The 20,625-nt window shown below is 38.2% G+C and overlaps 1 protein-coding gene across 2 annotated transcripts in view; it reads right to left on the bottom strand.

The window, feature by feature from the left end:
* DIAPH2 (diaphanous related formin 2) overlaps nucleotides 1-20,625 on the bottom strand; it is a 231,062-nt gene that overhangs the window by 166,903 nt on the left and 43,534 nt on the right. For both annotated transcript variants that reach the window (XM_057425160.1, XM_057425159.1), the window contains exons 15-18: nucleotides 20,463-20,527; nucleotides 18,542-18,646; nucleotides 17,169-17,798; nucleotides 9,182-9,296 (exon numbers count right to left, since the gene is read on the bottom strand). In XM_057425160.1, coding sequence (XP_057281143.1) covers nucleotides 9,182-9,296; nucleotides 17,169-17,798; nucleotides 18,542-18,646; nucleotides 20,463-20,527 — 915 coding nt within the window. The remainder of the gene's footprint in view (nucleotides 1-9,181; nucleotides 9,297-17,168; nucleotides 17,799-18,541; nucleotides 18,647-20,462; nucleotides 20,528-20,625) is intronic.

Genomic DNA, 20,625 nt, shown 5'->3' with positions numbered 1-20,625 from the left:
TCTCATTTTAGTCTTTTTGTACTATGATGAATGAAATGGGTACCAATGCTCTTGAACTAAGACACCCATTTCCTTCAGCAGGAATAGGTGCTATAGAACAGCTATCATTTGGCCAGTGGCTTCCTCACATTAGAAGACTTACATGGGAACCTACATACAAATAATTCTTGGGAGGCCTCATCTGTGGCTCTCCTGAACAATAGCCCAGCTGTAGGAAAACCCCATGCATCATTCCTAACATCCTTCTCTGTGTCACTATTGCAAGCTTACAAATGAAGTATTAACTATTAAGGAGTCTACTTCTGCTGTTGTTGCATTAGTATCTGATGCAAAACTGACTACATAGAACACATACACCTTTTAGCCTCCTTTTTTCCTCTTGATACTTTAATATCATGGTTTAAGAACCCAGGACATTTAAGCAATCCTCTACAAAATGTCCTGACACTTCTGGTTAAAAAAACTTTAATTGCACTGGTAATTATATAAAAATATATTTTTCCTTACCAAGAAATATATTCTTATGTATTTATTATGATAATTGTTTAAGTAACTCTTAGATAATTTAAGAATTAAAAAGAGCATATAAATAATATAAAAATACAAATATAGACACACACACATAAATCTAAGCTATGTGGCAATAATCTAAGGCATCAGTTTATTTAAACAATGCAAAACTTTTTCCACCCGAGTTTGACAGTCCACCTATGACATAAATCCAGTTGAGAAGGATGAAAGATGGCACACTAACGACTTCTCCTTTATGGCATTTGACTTGATTCTGCTGTTGAATAAGAACAACAGTTTCAAATATATTGAAAGGTGAAAACAAAGCAGCCTGCTTTACTTTATGTGAAACTGAGCTATACAGACTGATGACCTAAGCATGCAATCCAACTAAATGAAATTCCTGTAAAACACAAAACATTTGTGGACCCTACACTGTGAAGCAGCATCTGCGTTTGGCTTGGACTCATATACTTCTGAAAAGGAGAGAATGAAGAGCAAAAGGAAACAAAACATCCATGTCCTGGATTAATCAGAAGACCAAGGGAGCCACCTGCAGTCTGCAATCCAGAAACAAATGCATTATGAGTTTGGGTTTTTTCCCCATTTCTTTTTATTTCCATGAAATAATGCATATAGCTGAACTAGTCCAATATGCCTGTGCTTAATTCCAGAGACTCCTGTATTACACTGAAGCTTGCTCTCTCATACCTGCAAGTACTGCTGTGTTACAGGAACTTGGCCAAACAGAACCCATTTAAAGCTTGTAAAAGTTCAAGTTCTCTGATGCATTTGATCTGGGCTTCTCTGCATATCAAGTTCAGATCCATTTTTTTAAGTACTAATCCCTTTTCCTTATAAACACCAAATGTAAATGAATGCAAATAGTTTTCCTTCAAGTTTAATGATGCGCTGACCTCATTCTTCAGCTGCTGGTTATCTCTTAACTAAGAAATAACTGAAAAGATGAGACAAAACCTTCTTTTCGCCACTAAACATGTTCCACTGCGTCAAGCATAAAGGGCAGGCTGATGAAGAATGATGCATATTTCATATCTGTCAGTCAAGACTAACAGTGAATGTAAGCTGTGCAATATTCACAGAGAAACACTGCAGAGGTAGAATCAGACATGAAACATTACGTCACTTCAGTGGAAGAATAAGAACTTCATAACTGCATTTAATGCATGGAAACTTAATTATTTCCATGAGAACTCTGCTTCAGCAGACTACCTGGTCACAGAACGGGTTAAAAACAGTAAGATTCAGATCAGAAAGACATACCCGTTAACTAGAGGGGCAAGGAGAAGAAATAGAAGTCATGGCAACTAGCCTACCTTTCCTCAATATCTGCCAGCGGTATGAATAGAAAGAGTTTAAGTTTTTTTTTAAGAACCCTGTAAAATAACATACTGTCCTTTAAGAACAGGTGGTTTCAGAGAGGAAAAAAATTACACACTATTTTCTTCAGAAGATCAAAAATCAGCCTGCTTTATATCAAACTTAGAACAGAAAAGACATGAAGGGCTTTAAAATGCCATTCCTGACTGGGTGATTTGGTAGTAACGTACATTTCCTTCTCGCATGAAGGTACCCTGTACAATTGAAGTTTAAAAGTATGATAAAGATTAAAAGACAGAAACTATTGTGAACATTCAATGGCTCAAGGAATAGCAGCAAAAGGGCCTCACAGAAGACTGTCTATGGGTATTCCACATGCAAACATAATGTGAACATCTCCTGCATGATGTTAACAAATAAGACTGCATCATTTACATGCACACAAATATTACAGACTTATCTGTAGTAGCAAAAAATGTTTTCAAACCAGAACAGTTGTTTTAATTCAAGCCTAATAAAAACAAACTAAGGACATGGCATTTGCCTAGTTTATATTATCTAATTTGTTCAACACACAAAGAAATTAAATACATTTGTGTCTGTCATTGCTGTACTGTATAATTTTGGGAGGAAAAAGAATGATATCAAATACTGAGGTAGTTAACTTGTTGAAAATTTCTGGCATGTGTTCTCAGCAGTGGAAAATATGAATGTAACGTATAACAAGGTGCTCATGTGGGTGCCGCAAGCAAGGGAAATTGAAAGCTGAAGTGGGTGGGAATTGCAGCCCACCTACATGATGGCCTTTTAATTCAGAACTCCAAGAAAGTTGACATTTAGCCCTCAAATGCCATGTTATCCACAGAAAGTAGGTGGCAATCAAAAGACTACCACAGCTCAAGTTTTAATAATTCACTTTATTAGAATGTAGTCAACCCAAGTACTTTGAGGCACAGAAGAATAACATACAGAAACTTAACCAGAACTGAAAGTCTTGATAAGCTCCTCCAATCAACAAAAGCAAACAGAAGACACTAATTACTGATCTACTAGAATGTAAGATCATACAACTTGCGGTAAAGAATGAGATGCTGATGACTTGTTGCAACACCATTTGAGCTTCACTCTTCAGGGGGCCAGAGGGTGGGTGAGCATAACAGCAGAAAAAAGAAGGGGTGGGTGGTAAGTTTACATTTGAGTGTTAGTATCAATGTAAGTGGAATAATGGTGTTGGTTGTATTTTGATTGGACTTAACACTTTAATAAAGTACAATCAAGTGTTAAAGTATCCATATACTGTTTTTATACTTTCTGTTAATGAAAACATTGAGCACAATACCTGCATACATCTATCATACCCTTTATGTACAATAACAGGTGGTATTCCACCCTCACCTAGTTTAAGAGCCAGTCTCCTCACTATTTCCAACAATTTTTAAACTAACATTTCCCTTACAATGTTTTCAACAGGCTCATTTGGATAAGTCCTGTCACGTGCTCACGGTTCTACACAAGTGGAGTTTCCTGAACTAATCACAGTCTAACCTTTGCAGCCTAAAACAGAAATTTACCTTTAAATAAGCATTATTAATAATGTTGACAAAACAGGATGTTGATATCATCGCTGTAGGTGGTGTTACTTAAATATAACCTTTTTCTCCGCCTTATCATGCCTTACGTTGCATCTTCCTCAGAAGTCACCTTGTTTCCCTGGACTGTTCTTCAGCTTTTCTGGTATGCTTGTTATGCTCTTAAATATTTCCCACAACCTTTTCATTCTACTTTCAGATGTACATTGCAACCCTCTTCCTCCTTAACCAGAAAAAGAAGTTTAAATAGCAAATCCTGGTATTGACTCAGAATATGAACAAGCTAAATTATATTTTAGTTACTTCTGTCAGTGTCTCACTAATTTTTCATGATTGTTAGTATTTTAAAACTACATATGTGTCCCCAAAAGTTGTGCAGAGAGAGGTATCAAACGTAGGACTGCACAGCACCTAAGTTTTCATATTCTAATTACTCAAACAAGACCACATGAAACTAAGCTATGTAATCTATTTTATATATTATTACATTATATTATATAATACATACCTATATTACTACATTGTACATCTAAAATTGTTTTGTTCATGTTTTCTTCAATTATAATTTACACGTAAGTTGGTATTTTCTGTCGTACTTTCGCCAATATCCACAATGTGAAAAATACAATCTGGCTATTAAAAACTTACGTCAATTTTGAAAAGATCAAAATGATCATTGAATTGTATTTTAGAAGTCTAATCATAAAGAAGTAACAGAACTCTGATCATTTCCCCTTGAGATAAGTTGGATGGATAATGAATTCTGCACTGGAACAATCCCAGTAGTTACAGACTATTATGTACTAATTACTACCTTTACAGATCTACTGTACACATAATTAATTTCTTCAGAGCACCACTATCATTCTTGACTGGCAAAATACACAACCTAAATTACAAGAGCCAGAAATTAACATGATCCTTTAGGGAGAAGGCATTAACTAGCTTTGTAGTGTTTTGCAATTAGACTATCAATCAAACAGTGAAAAGTGATTTTGATAGCAGCAGGCCTGATGTATTGAGTATTGTCACATTATTACAAAGTTATCTGAGGCCATATATGATGTATCACAACTTATCCACAGAGCCATAACGTTTTAATCCTTTACTTTCACCTGCTAGAAGACACTTCATCACACGATTATATATGTATTTAGTACTCGTACTTAAATATCAATACATAGGGGGCGGGTTGAGACCATGTTCCAAAGCACCGCTTACATCTCACTGCTGCTGCTGGTGCTTCTCTCCTTGACACTAGCAGCCGAAGGTCAAACTTGATGTCAGTTAAGGGACAAAAGCAAAAGTGATCCAAGTAACATTCTAGCTGCACAATGCAGCATGAGCTGCTTAAATGACTTTAAGCATTTGCTATTACCAATTCATTCCTCTTGCTATTTAAATAGCAAAACACAAATCAATCCACGATAGGATTATTTTGCAAACCAAGTACTACCGAGCCTGGAATTTTCAAGTCGTGACTCAAAAAAAACTGTAAAAGGATGATGCATGTTTTCACCAGCAAAATCACTGCTTTCAGTTTTCAAGCAACACATGAGTCACAAAATAAATTTATGGATTATATTAGATACTCTCTCTGAATTAACCGGGTCATAAGAAAACAAGTAACTGATTGGAAACTAATACCATCTTTACTCTTTTCCTCTGTCCAGCTACATGAGGAAATATGATTCTATGTTTTTTATTGCCACCCATAATGCAGCAAGTGTCCCACTTGTTAATACTGCCCAACTCATTAGCAACCATCACAGTAGCCCATTCATTTTCAAATGTGCCTGATCTGGAATATCATTTACTTGCCAAAATGGTCTGTGAGACTATAATCATTGTTTCCACCTGTGCATCTGGAAGCACAATTCCAAGCTCAAAACACTCATCTGATCTCTTACATGAAAATTTGAAGCCCTGGAGTCCATTTGCCAGAGGCCTCTAAGAGGGATTTGGACTATATGCACTTCTCTTGAAGAAAAATGGAGAAATTCCTTCCAGACTGCAGTGAGACCATGATAATTAGATCTCAGTCAACTAAGTTCAAAGCTCAGGATCTCTAAAACTCATAAAGTCTGAACGGGAATACTTTTTAATGTTCCAATTGCTCCCTGCTCAATAGATGTTTTCATAACTGTGCTCAGTAACTGATTTCACAGATCAAATAATGCAATTTCACTGTTAGTACTGATCTGTATGTAACTAAATATATATATTCACAGGGCATCAGTATTAAATATCTAATGTTACAGTAACAAGTAAAGATTTAAACTCATGCATACTCTTTAAGAGAAAATTCTGATTAAAGTATATTTGACTTTAACTTACGCTATCAGTTGGCAACCACTTGTTTTTGTTCATGGTGCTCTTGTGATTAAACATTCTTATGATTTACAAGCAGATAGCTCACGCAGTCATTTGCTGAGTGATAAAAATTGTGCCTCAGAAATGTCTTATTATGACTTATACACACACAGTTTTGGTCTCTAAAAGCACCACTTCCCTGCAACTTTGACTGCCTTCCCTGAAAACAGGCAGTACCCTGGCAGCAAAGGCAGCAGGTAGGTTAGTGACAACCAATATAAAGTTATTCTTAAATAAAAACTATGTTAAACGAAGAAATCCCCAAAGTTTCATTCTCATCGTGCCAGCACCATGAATAGAATTCAGAGGTTTAATCAAAGTTGAGTGCTGCAACCTCTATGAAATCACAAGTTTTTTATTAAGTGTGTATCCTGTCATTTGTTTTACTTCAGCTGTTATTCCCATTGGCATTCCAAAATGCCGTGAAACACAAGATAGCAAACACTAAGTCATCACAACTGCTTTTGGCAATTGTCAGTTTTCTTCCACTCATCCATTTATTTGCTTTACATGCTGACTGTGCTCTTGAGGGAGCATAAAATGCATTTCTATTTGTCTTGCACTCATTTTCCTGTAATACATTAGGAGACCACACCAAGCAATAGAACTAAAGCAGAAGAGAAATTTGATCCTAGATTATCCTTGAAATAAGTATTTGGGGGATTTATGAGCTGCCTGTGGCTGCTAAGGTGAATGGTGAGGAAGAATAGTGAATATCATGTAGCATATCCCTTTGCAGACAGCAGCTGCAGAAAACAATTGCTTGTAGAATGCAATTATTCTGAAATGCTCAGAGACTCCTCTTGACTTCTAGCAGGTTTTCAAGTTTTAATAAAACTTTAAGACAGACCACACTGACGTTTACTCATCAGCCAAATAAGATTTTAATGTCCTGGGTAATATGTAGCAGCACTTTTAACGTGCCACAATGAAGGATGGGCAGACCTTATTTTCTACACTGACTGAGAACAACACGAGGAACAACAGGAAAACATCTGCCAGGCCATCACCACAGTGAGCTGTTGGGAGATTTTCTGTTGTTCCTAGCTTAGAACTGTTCAACTATGTCAACAAGCATTTCTTCTCACATCAAACCTACAGCTATGTCAACATTGAGAGAGTTTTTTCAGCATTTTCAGTGAAGAATCATTTCAGGAATTCAGAAACATTTCTTCAGATTTCTGATGAAAGAATTAAGCTCAAGGCAGAAGCTTGCTGTTTTCATTAAGAAGGGTCTCACTGTACGGCAAGTGCTAGCTGCTGCTGGGGGTTCTTTCCCATCTTGCTGTCACACTAAAACAAGTGATGAACTCCACATCATTTTAACCTCACTACAAGGCTATGAACCAAGAATCTATCAAACTTTGGTATGGAAAAAAGTGTTAAATTACAGCAGATGATGCTTCTGTATTACTGCATTTAATATCTGAACATTTAGAGCAGAAAGTGGGAAGCATTTGTAAAAGCAGAATACTAATGGCTCAAATTCAGTGACTACTGAAAAGAGCATGAGCTCTGAGTGAAAGAACTGTATATTTACCTTATGAAAAACACAGCTATGACTAACTCTTTGAAGGGGTTTCAGAGAGCACAGAAAAAGACATATTCAAAAATAACTCAAGCAATCTACTCAAGAAATGGTAAAAGAAAGTTAAGGTCCTCTGAGAGACCTTCCTTGACTTAACTTTTCAAACACTGCCTTAGTATAAACTGCAGTTTTTATTCCTGAACTTCACACACAACAACCAGGATACCACAAACACCTATGTGCAATACAACTTAATGTTGAAGTAATAAAAGAGCAGGCTAGCAATATGAATAAATAGAATACTCCCTATGGTTAAAACACAACTCATCACATGAGCTGTTAATTCCACAAAGTAAGGGGAAAAAAATGCTTACAGTCAGTTCATACATTCAAAATCCTAACTGTGGGCTTGCTTATTCAGATTTGGCCTATGAACACTTGAAACATCTGACTCCAACCACCTGCAAGAACTGCACATCCCTAAAGTATATCGCATTTTAACTGGTTGATAAATGGACACAGGATTCGTAGCTAGCATTATTTCACTATCTACCACTTCCTGGACTCTAATTCATTGGGTTTCCTCATTAGTTCCTTAGTTATTACTGAACCGTACTTCAGCAGTACTTGCCTCTTTTCAGTGCCTGAAACAGATTACCGGGAAATGGCCACATATGAAATACTGATCAATTCACCATTAACCATGGAAATAATGAAGAGGCTGTGTGCAGCTTCAGAAGTGCTCAAAGACCATTTGAAAGCCATGAAGAGCAAAGGATGGTATTAAAGCATCAAAATCATAAGCAATATTCAGCTGCTAGGAGCTATGCTTCCAATGCATCACATCTCGTGCTGAATAAATTGTTTGAGAAATTAAAGATTTTTTTTTAATCTAAAATCAACAGCAGAAGAGCTATTTAGGTGACATACTGAACAGTCCCAGTTACACTTGACAGAAAGCTACTCTCCTGGCATTGTTCTCTCTTAGTCAAACAGACCCATTTCACACTGTGCTCCAACAAAACTCAGCAGACCATCAGATGCTTTCCCATGGCATTATGCAAACAGTTTAAAGACTGGGCACTCACACATTCAACTCTTTGAAAACTAACTTACAGCAGTTTTACTGCATAACTGGCGTGTGTGTGTGCTTCTTAGATTACAACACAAATGTAAACACTAATTAAGGGGTATATTTAAATACTATTTTCTTCTTAAATGAAAGCTGCATATACTATTCAAAAAAAGAAAAAAATTGGAAGCAAAGAATAGGGACAGAAACACAAGAACTTTGAAGAGAACTATAGTTTGAACATGCATATTCCAGAGACATTACAATAGGCATATTACAGAGTTCTGATTCTGTGATTCAGCTGCATCTAGTAATTGCTACATTGCTTGTAGAGGATTTTCATTTTGGAGAGTGATACAAGCAAGTAAATTTTTCATGTGCAGACTCACCACATGTGGAATATCTAAAAGAATCTGACAATTTACAGTTCCTATAGCTTGGAATATTAATGCAGAAAAGCACGATTTTAGGATTAGAATTTAAATATAATTATAATTTTTTATGGAGAAAATTCACACCTGTCTGCAACATACCCTCCACTTTTCAGGCGTATTATTACAAAAGGTTCTTCCCCTCATGCTGTAGAGTGAGGGAAGAGCAATTCTTGTAATCTACTGTTATGGTTAATAAAAACATACATTTTAAATAATCTTCCTGCTATAAAACCATTATGTGAATTCTATGGTATTGCACAAAGCATAAAAGAGACTGTCACTGCAGAGTTTGAAACTGAATTAAAGCATAACACAAAGTAAAACAAGAACGTACCTTTCATTTGCGTTCCAAAAGTAAGGGCCAGTTTCGCAAACAGTTCTGGGTTTTCAAATTTCTCTTCTTCAGCTTTTACCCAAAAGCTATTTTCTGCTATCTCTTGAGGCTCAATCTGAAACACAAGTGGCATCTCCAAAGTTAGTAACTAGTATTTGCAACAGACAAGTTAAATCCAATGCTCCTAGACGTCTACGATAATTGTACTGAATTAAGTTTAGCTATGTTCCAGGCATTATAGTCTCTTCAAGATGCTCCCTGAACAACACACACTTGGATTAACCGCCCTTTATCTATGCAACAATTTTTATTGCACTTCTCCCATCCAACACGCTTTCCACACAGAATTGATAATGTATTACCATCTGGGTTTGAAAGTGGTCCAGCTTTCTCTTTATTGCTTTGTACAGAGTTCCCAAATTCTTCACCACTGATACACATTCCTCCTACTTGAGAACTGTAGAAGGAATAGTCTTTATTACACTGCCAGATTACAAAATACCTTGTTTGTAAATGAGATATCAATGTGCAACTGTCAGTGACTCAGTATTGTCTGTCAAAAGAATTCTATTTTCCAATATCAGTAACAATTTTATACTTAATATCTTTTTTTAATATACTTTCCAGATTTCAAATGTAAACCCAGATTTCATTAGAGCACCTTTATTTGATACTGGCTATATTAAAAGAAGAAATTACTCTGCCATATGGAAGCTGAACGTCAATTTTACTCATGACTCAGAGCAGATATTTTGTTTTAAAAAGATGTTCCTCTTCCACTTTTCAAAGTCCTCCCATTTCTTTTTTTTTTTACAACTTTGTTTAAAAGCCAATCAATTTTCAAGGGCTATGTAACTTCCAGATGATATACAGCAGATTCATTATTACTATACTTGCAAGCCTCACTGGGATTTCACTGCAACACATTGATCCTCCACCTTTTACTATACGATCAATCATTTGATCATGATCACACCAGAAGGCTGTGCTGCCATCCAGCAAGACCTGGACAGGATGGAGAGTTGGGCAGGGAATAACTTGATGAAATATAACAAGGGAAAGTGTAGAGTCCTGCATCTGGGCAGGAACAACCCCAGGTTCCAGTATAGGTTGGGAAACGACCTGTTAGAGAGCAGTGTAGGGGAGAGGGACCTGGGGGTCCTAGTGGAAGACAGGATGACCATGAGCCAACACTGTGCCCTTGTGGCTAAGAAGGCCAATGGCATCCTGGGGTGTATTAGAAGGGGGGTGGTTAGTAGGTCGAGAGAGGTCCTCCTTCCCCTCTACTCTGCCCTGGTGAGACCCCATCAGGAATACTGTGTCCAGTTCTGGGCCCATCAGTTCAAGAAGGACAGGGAGCTGCTGGAGAGAGTCCAGTGCAGGGCTACTAAGATGATTAAGGGAGTGGAGCATCTCCCTTATGAGGAAAGACTGAGGGAGCTGGGTCTCTATAGTTTGGAGGAGACTGAGGGGTGACCTTATTAGTGTCTATAAATATATAAAGGGGGAGTGTCACGAGGATGGAGCCAGGCTCTACTCAGTGGCAAACGATGATAGGACAAGGGGTAATGGGTACAAACTGGAACACAAGAGGTTCCACTTAAACTTGAGAAGAAACTTCTCAGTGAGGGTGACAGAACACTGGAACAGGCTGCCCAGGGAGGTTGTGGAGTCTCCTTCTCTGGAGACATTTAAAACCCACCTGGACACATTCCTGTGTAACCTTATCTAGGTGTTCCTGCTCCGGCAGGGGGATTAGACTAGATGATCTTTCGAGGTCCCTTCCAATCTCTAGCATACTGTGATACTGTGATTTCACGCATAGCTGATCAACCACCAGCTGCAGGCGAGACATTTGTAAAAACTATCTTAATCCAACTCTAATGATGAAGACAGTTACAACAAAAGGCACTAAATTAAAGAGTAAGAATTTCATTCCCAAACTGATGGCTCCTTAAAAGTGACAATCAAATAGACTTTCCCTTTTCTCAGTGTGCAGGAGATCTTTGGCACCACTCCCAGAGCACTTAAGCAAGGTGTCCATCTGCGGTTACTTCCCACTGTCACACACAGTGTGCAGATGTACACTTTATAAATTATTTCTATAAACACGGGAACATAATTGATTACAATCAAAGTGGCTGCAATTACATATGTATTATAAACTAAAAAGCTTATTTTGGCTGTATTTCAGTTACAAAACTAGTGCAGCTGACTCTAGAATCACATAGCACTTAACAAGGACAACTGAGTGTAAAATGCCTAAGTTACAAGCAGGGAAGAGTTTTATTTATTTAGGCATTTCACTAATGTATGGCAGGAAAAGATAAATGAATTGCAGGACAGGAACTATCCTAACCAGACAAAGCAGTGGCAAGTAAAAGATAGGCAGAACTTGAAGAAGTAATTATATTCCAATAGCATTCAAAGTTTCTTCCCACCACCCCCAAGAAAATTGGCAAAGTATAGTTCTGTGATGAAACCTATTCTATAAGGAAAAAGAAACAAAACCTTCGGATGGAAATAACCCCTTGAGTCTGTTTGGGTAATATAAAAATCTGGATGTCAAAGATGATAAGAGAAGGTAACTGAAATCACAGCCACAAAAGATTTTCTTAAAAGCCCAGGTGGAAATGCATTTCTAAAACATAAGAGCTCCATTTCATAAAGAGGTAACATAGCTCTTAAAAATATACAGAAAATTGTATGATAGGAGCTTTGAAGCCAGTCGTCTGCTAAAAAGAAACACGACAAGGATATTCACTGGTAAAATACCTTCAGCAGAAAATAAACATTTCATAGGAGGGGAAGTGGCTATTTCTTTATATAAAGGTTTTAAAGTTTAAAAAAATATGTAATTTAAATGATTCAAAAGAGTACATGAACTAAAATGACTTCTATATAGCTAGATTAATTTCAAAGGGAAAAAACAACCCCAAATCTCTGGATTCCAACACTGGGTAATGCCATATTCCTCCAATACGTGAGCATCTTTTCCAGTATGATAACTCAAACATTCTTGTTTCTTTTTAATAATACAACTAGGATACTTAGTCAATTTTTTCTTCCAAAAAAATAAAACACATTGGTGCGGCTGGCAGGAGGGCAAAGACATTTTGTAAATGCTTTAAGGATACGGCAGGACTATAGAATTTCTCTTAAATTCAGGATTAAAGTTAACATTTATTCTCAATAGTTTCCTGAAAATGCACTGAGAATGATATTTAAATGAACACAGAAAACCTCTCACTGGTTTCATTTTGCTGCACTCTCTACAGTTACTTGCAACATCACCCTCACTGACAACTCTCAATTACAGGGCTGAACTTTCCCACACTGTCATACTGTGCTGTAGCACTGAGAATACACACTGATGTGTGTTACCCACACCCAAAGATTTAAGGTCTTTTTCTCCCTAGATAATTTTAATTCATCCTCCCACGATAAAGGAGAGTTATCATTTAGCCTCATGTGCAGATTATTTTATAAGAATTACAGATACAGAAGAGGTTAAATTTTATTTTAATATTTATTGAAATAAATACCTTAAAACACAGTTGACTATTTTTAAGATCTTTTTTACGTAAGCATTTTGAAAGCCTGTTCTTAAACTACTGCTGCTACTGCTACATACACTTTCAATTAATTTGGGACATCTTCATATACTTTGAAATCCAGTGGCAAAATACTAAGTGTAAGTTACATAAACAGTAATTGTTCCACAAACTACAAATTGACGTGTAATGCATGTGATGAAGGTTTTATCTCAGCCTTCTATATTCCTCCTTCCAAAATTAGTGGGATTAATCAAGCATGATACTGATATTATTCAGTATTCCAAAGCCTATTCAACTCCAAACACTATTCGATGCTTCAGAACTTAAAGGAACACAAAACCCAGGCTCACTTTTTATTTAGAAAAACAAATTATTATTCCAAAACATCAGAGGACAGTCTAGTTCCCCTTCCAACAGTAAACTTCTGTCATTACTAGCTCTCAAAGGGTTCTTCAAGTGGTGCCAGTATGCATTCAGAAATGATACAAAGCAACTTACTTTGAATCACCTGAAAAAAACCATGAGAAAAACTAGAATGATTTCCAAACACAGTCCAATGCAGTTGCCTTATCACCATCCATCAGTACCTATGCTCTTAAAACCAAAATTCCACTGCGTCTGACAGGGCAGATCAGCTACATACGAACTCAATGGACACAGCATCCTGTGTCCTAGCAATACTAGGAAAACAGTCTACAAAGGACTGTTATTGTATGTAATTATGTGATTCCTTTCCGAGGTTTCATATTGAAAGAATGTTGTATCTTCAGCCAGGAGCAACACTGGCATCCCACGTCATGCAGCTCCATCCAGGACAACATGGTAACACTCAAATTCATACAAAGATTTACACCTACGTTCATACTGATTTCACAACAGTTTTACCAGCTATGAAAGATCAACCCCCCCCCCAACTTGCATTGTTTCAGAGTGCCATTTGAATTACATGTTTGACAATAGTTCAATGTTAAATTGCAACCCATGGTCAGCAACAACCATCTGTAGCCTCTTAACAGCTTATTACACCAATAATTTGGTTTTACTAAGTTCATGGTACCAACACACTGTTGAGATAGAATACAGTTTCAAGGCAAGTGTCAGACACTAGCTGCTAGTACAAAGATTGATTACCTTGACAAATAAAAAGCAGATACTAAAGCCCAAGCTACAGTTCAAACCACATGGCTTGCAATATATAAAAGTCCCCCTTTGATTTGCCTTGATGATTTGGTGATCTATGTATTCATATTTGCTGTAGGAAGAAATACATCTATCACATTTTATACTGCTAAAGACTGCCAATCACTAACTGCGTTTAAGATGTAATGGTTTAGTCTTGATGATAGATGCAATTAGCTCATACCCAAAATTTATTTCCTTTATATGGAAGAACAGTGTCTATACTGATCAAAAAGGGGATTTTAAAGCAACAGGTATGCAAACACACATCTGGATATTTGCACAACTTTTCTTGTTGCAAAGTGACCTATTATACTCAGAGACAAGTAATAACTAATGACTGCTCTTACCAGTTCATTTGCAAATCAGAGACTGCATTTGCTTCTATTTTAAGACGCTTTTTCAAATCAGGTTTGATTAAATATAACCACGTTAAGGCTGTGCAGAAGCTCACATTTAGTGGAAGTTAATGGTGCCCACACATTTCCCTCGAGCAGTCCCACAGCTCCTCCGTGTGGCCACAGCACACTGACGATTTGAAAAACCCAATAAATCTCTCTGATTACTAACCTTCAGGTACCATTACAGCACAAATACCAGGATTCTCTGAACCTGCAACTACATCAGATACCTCAGACTTAGAAGGTGTCTGCAGGAAAGAGCATGCTGTTACCAGTGTTTGAAAACTGCTTTGAAACTATTGCTAATGGTTTGGATATGGGCAGGCAACTTAATGCAAAGCCACAATTCACGTTCACTGTCTGGTACCGTGTCTTTTCAACTAGATCATCACAAGTTTTCACTCTGCTTTGATAGAGGCTAAAAATACAAGCAGCTCTTTGCAGAACAATTGCATTCAGCGAGCATTCTCACACTGACCACACTTCACATCGCTCAGCAGTCACAGATGTCCACTCAGACCAGCCCTCATGACAGGGCAAAAAGAGAAGGAAAACACAGCAGTTACCTCCTGCCCTCTCCTGCTGTCATCACATCAATCCACTGAGCTTAGCACACATTCTCTGAAAGCTCCCATAAGAAGAAACCTCTCGTTCAGCAACGTGCAACCCACCGACTTTCTAAAAAGCATTTGTATTGGAACTAAGTTAAGCTTTCCCTGGGATGCTCAGCTGTCAAACATCAAATACAAAGCTCTGTCAAGAAGAATCTTACTCCAAAATTCAGTACAGTACACAGAATGTTTGTAAATGGGGTGGAGGGGGAACATCAGCTTCACGCTACTAGAGCCATGATTTGAACTCAAGTTGAATATGAAACCACACACTGCTAAATGAGATGCAGTAATAATTTTAGACAAAACTAGATAGGTAAAAATTCACTCTGGTGCACACTGCTTTACTGCTGACAAAACCTGGTGCTTTATAACACCACTGCCTTTAGGACCTTCTGACAAGTTTTACAACTTCCATAACAGGGTAAGCAGCAGCCTCTCTTGGGAAATTCAAACCTTAAGTGTGTTTTGTAGTACACCTATCACAGATAGGCCAGTAAGACAATGAAAGCTAAATCTCCTTTCAAACATCCAAAATGTGCCACAAGTACTAAAGAAACACAGACACAAAATAATTGGATTTATTTCTTAATCAGATGCTTCAATTTATAATAAATTACTGTATTTAGAGGACTGATCTTAAAATATTTCTTTACTTCATGTCAAAGTATCTGCCTTTAAACAGAAAATTTGAGTAGTTTAAGTCTGTAAACTTATTACCATGGTCAGTATAGAGATATTTCTTTTAATTAGGAAAAATAAGAAATTCATAGAAGGCATAACCAAATCAAACATGGTTAGGAAGATATCAAAGCTAAAATTATAGTCTCTGAAAGCCTGATCCACTTTCAGCCCATCCTCAAAAGAGCAAGGAAAAAAAAAACCTCATAAACCACATAATTAGTAGCTCCCAAGGCTTGCTTAACCCAGAGAAGACCAAACTGAACCCAGAGTTCTGCTTTGCATTGCTTCCAAAATTCCATTCATACCAAGTTTGACTCCATTTTATACCCAGAGACTCAAGTAAAAGTCTTCATATATATCCTTTTCCACCGTCTTTTCTCATTACTTAGACACAGCTACTTAAATTAAGCAAAGAGCTGTAGTAATCACTTTACTCCAGATGCTTCCTTCTGTCAGCTGCCAGATTGTCCAAGTTCTGAAATGGCAGACTCCCCATTCAATTGTCTATTCAAGATTCACTTCTCTGTCCTAAAACTCAGCAATCCTTTAATTCAACCTTTTTTGCTAAAACCAATATAACACAATTTATGAAGAAAACATTTTAAGTGTCTAATACCTTAAACCTGCTCTTCCTCTGAAGAGCTCATTGGGAAGTTAAATATCAATTACAGCTGAAAACATGTACAGCTTCATTCTACATAAAATCAGCCAACATTTTTGAGAGCTTTTAGCTACAAGTACCGCAGAGTATGAGGTTTTACAGGCTCTTGGCAGCACTAAACAACTGGAGCTCACCTCAGAGTATAAGGTGTCTTTGAAAACCAATACCAACTAAACCACAGTCAGTACATAAAAAACGTTTTGGATAAAGAACCACAGAATCATAAGGTTTGGAAGGGACCTCTGGAGATCATCTGGTCCAAACCCCTGCCAAGGCAGGGCTACCTACAGCAGAAGTTACATGGGAACATGTCCAAGCAGGCTAGGAATGTCTCCAGAGAGGGAGACTCCACAACCCCTCTGTGCAGCCTGTTCAGTGCTCTGCCACCCTCAACGTAAGGAAGCTCTTCCTCCTGCTGAGGTGCAACTGCTTGTGTTTCAATTTATGGCCATTGCTCCTCATCCTGGGCACCACTAAAAGGAGTGCAGCAGAATCCTCCTGGCACCCTTCTTTTGCGGTATTTATATGCATTAATCATATCCCCTCTAAGCCTGCTCTTCTCTAGACTAAACAGCCCCACCTCCCACAGTCTCTCCTCATAGGAGAGATGCTCCAAACTCCTGATCATCTTTGTGGCCCTTTATTTATGGAAGTTCACGCCACAGGGGAGAGCGCATTCACTGTGCCTCCCTTTCTGCCTCTCCAGGGTGTGTTTCCCTTATTACAGCATTCTCCCAGCTACCAGGGAAGCCTGGGTACCATTCCCATGGAATGAATTCCTCAAACATCATGAGTACTATTAACAACCTAATGTAAATCCTAGCATGTAAACGTAAATCCTTCTTTCTCAATAGTATTTTTTACCAATGGGAAAAAAACCAAACATTGTGATACCTTTGACCAGTTGATTCTCTTCATTGCAACTTCCAGCTTGTACTTTTTCTTCTCCTTCATCCCATGTGGTAATGCTGGTATCACTGGAAAGGGAGCAAAAGGAGCACCCCCAAGAGGTGGTGGCATTGGAGGCCCACCAAAAGGCAGCGGTGGAGGAGGAGGTGCTCCACCAGGTAGTGGAGGTGGGGGAGGTGGTCCTGCTCCACCAGGCAGAGGAGGAGGAGGAGGTGGTCCTGCTGCTCCAGGCAGAGGAGGAGGAGGAGGAGGTGCTGCTGCTCCAGGTAGCGGAGGAGGTGGAGGTGGTGCTGCTGCTGCTCCAGGCAGCGGTGGTGGAGGAGGTGGTGCTGCTGCTGCTCCAGGCAGCGGTGGTGGAGGAGGTATTGCTCCACCAGGTAGTGGAGGTGGTGGCGGAGGAGGAGGAGGTATTGCTCCACCAGGCAGTGGAGGTGGTGGCGGAGGAGCTGCTGCTCCCCCAGGTAGCAAAGACGGTGTTGCTGCACCAGGCAGCGGTGGAGGAGGAGGTATTGCTCCACCAGGGAGTGGCGGTGCTGGAGGCGGTGGCACATTCTCACTTGGTAGCGTTGGAGGCAACGGTGCTACTTCTGCCAGCTGACCTGTCAGGCCTGGACCCTGAAATAAAGAGAGGGATTCTTTTCAGTGGGACAGAGAGGTAGTTTAATCCCAAATTGAGCCAACCAGGATGCCTTGCAGCCAACAGTACCTCAGCAAAGTAAGAAATGCCACTATCCTCCTATTTAAATGAGAAGCAATAACAATAGATTATACTATGTACCATAAAATTACCAAGCAAAATGAATGATCTAACATTTTGATAAAAAATCAATTGTTTCCATTTTACAGAAAATTTAATAGCAGCAGTAACATTTAAGTGAACTGAACAGTGTTTTACTTCTTACCAATGCACAAAACATTCATCCCACTTAGGATATCCCGGCAAGCTGGGGCATAGATGGCAATAACCATGCTGTATTTTAACTCTAATCTGCTGGTGGAAAGATTTCCACAGAAATCACTGGAGCAGCTATTGCAGAGCAAAAGGTAACAGGGGCACAGCTGTTCAGAAGTATCCTGACACCTTGCTGGGGGGAACATGACCCAACCCCTCATGCTTTCCTTTAAATCTGTCCGCAGTTGTTTCTGAGGTGATAGGAAGAAAGAGCAATTGCAATTGTCATTCGAATAATTCACAAAAGGAACAGTGAAGAGAAACAGCAGCATGTTAAACCATCAGAGAGGTTTCTGGAGTGGTAACATGATGCTAGCCTAGTACAAATTCCTCACAGAATTTTTGTTCCTCAAGACAAAAATAGAATTCAACTCAACTGTGGAACAGTGTCACATAGCTCTATTACCTGGGTTCGTAGCTGTTTTATTTCTGTTTCAAGTTCTTTGATTTTCTCTTCTCGTTTCTGAAGCTCTGCTTGTGCCTCTTGTCGAGCTGTGAACTCTTCATCAAACTGCAATAATTAACCAATACAGAAATGTTTGTCCATTGACTTCTATACTAGGTACTCTATTTTCAGGATTTCTTTTAACAGTACCACAAGTAGAACAATAGATGCACTTTTAACTTAAAAGTGCATGATAGTAGCACATGATTTTTTCCATCACTAAGTCACCTCCACAGAACCTGTCAGATCCAAGTACTTAGTACAGGTGCAGGTTCAACAGGGCTTTATTTTCTCCCTAATAAAACACTGCAGACTTACCAAACTAAACTTTAGCATACAGCTCCTGCAGCAAGCTTAAATCTGAAGACATGTGTGAAGCCTCAGGAGTATCATCCATAAAATAACAAGAAAGGAGGTACCCAAATAAGCTAGTGATCCCCTTAGTCTTTATGTCCCCATATAAAAAACAAGTCCAGTTTACATGACTGTGAGACATTTGCTGTATATTTTCATCCTACTACTGTTGCTAGGCTCAAGAGATTATTATAATCTTTAAAAGCTTCTATTAGTCATTCTTCCACAGGACACAGCACATTATCACCAGGAGGAACATGTGTTGACTGCTAGTAGGAACGTACATTATGATAAATAATGCTGCCAGGAAAACATCACAACAATTTGTTTTCTGTAAAACTCAGACACAATAACTCCTATTAAAAATGCATCCACACTGAACATTCCAGAACACATCCTGGCTTTTGGCTTGCAAAAGGCTTCTTTGACCAGACCAGGAAAAAACTCTATATTGTGAAGGCTTTTAATACACAACAACATGGTATATGAACTTCAGCGCTATTGCAGCTAATACAGCGCATCCAGCATTTCATATCCTTAGGCACGATGTAATATGCCAAGATGAACAAATTAGCCATTACAATCTAGGAAAAGGAATTTAAGTAACTTGGAAAAACATGTTGTATGAAGATACTTTCAGCACAAACACCAGTGGTGGTAGAGCAGGAAGACAAACATCAATTTCTTTAGAAATATCCCAAAAAAATTATTACAAGAAACATCAATTTCTTTAGAAATAGCCCCAAATATTTTATTACAAGAAACATACTAATCTGCAATTCTTCCTACAGAAATCATTTTAAGTGTCTGACCTTTCATTATTACTAGATCCAGGAGAACTGCCCATGACCAAAATAGGATTTAGTTATCAAGTTCCTAATAAAGGAGAACTCAACCAGAACAGTAAAAATTTGAACACAACAGGTGCCAAAATGCCTCGTAGGATTCCTAAACTTGAATAACAAGGAAGTAAATTACTCTCCCTTATCATAATTTACCATGGGCACTATAAGGAAGTAAAGCAGTATTTTAATGTTAGCATCTCTGTGACTAGAGTCTATGTTTTTTTAAACACTGAAATACATTGCTTCTCAATAAGTTTCTTTAGGTTCTTAATCAAAGCTATATGGAAACACACAAACATTCCAACCCCCCCCCACCTCTAACCCCTCCTTCTTTTTTTTTTTTTATAAAGCATATACCTGCACTTTAGGTATTTAATTATGACTACCTATTTCAAGACAAAACAGCTACAAGTGGAATTTTCCTCATCAGTTCTCTACAGCAGAGGAATACAGCTGAAGATACGTACAGCTAATACACCTCATCTGATACGTAATTCAGAGTAAATCGATTCTGAGCCTTGCACACACACAGAGGAAAACCCAAAACCCATGTGAAAGAATATCCTGCCTGTGAGATAAACTACTTCCCCATTTATACAAGGATTCCACTGTGAAACAAGCCTACTGTGCTCCTGTCACGCATCTGTTCCATACCATAAAAAAGAACGATGATTAGGACTTACTTTTCTGGAAAATTCTGCTGCTTTCTTTTCACTCTCTTCTACTTTAGCTTTGTCCACACATGCATCTAGAATTGAAATAAAATGCCACACAGAAATCAGGTAAAACTTATCCCAGCTCTGAGGTGCCTTCCAATCATAATTACTGTATGATCCCATAACACAA

Source organism: Pezoporus wallicus, unplaced genomic scaffold, assembly GCF_028554395.1.
Source record: "Pezoporus wallicus isolate ANWC-B61680 ecotype Strahan unplaced genomic scaffold, APGP_CSIRO_Pwel_v1 scaffold_6445, whole genome shotgun sequence".
Classification (NCBI taxonomy): domain Eukaryota; kingdom Metazoa; phylum Chordata; class Aves; order Psittaciformes; family Psittacidae; genus Pezoporus; species Pezoporus wallicus.
This window is presented reverse-complemented; position numbering and strand designations above follow the sequence as displayed.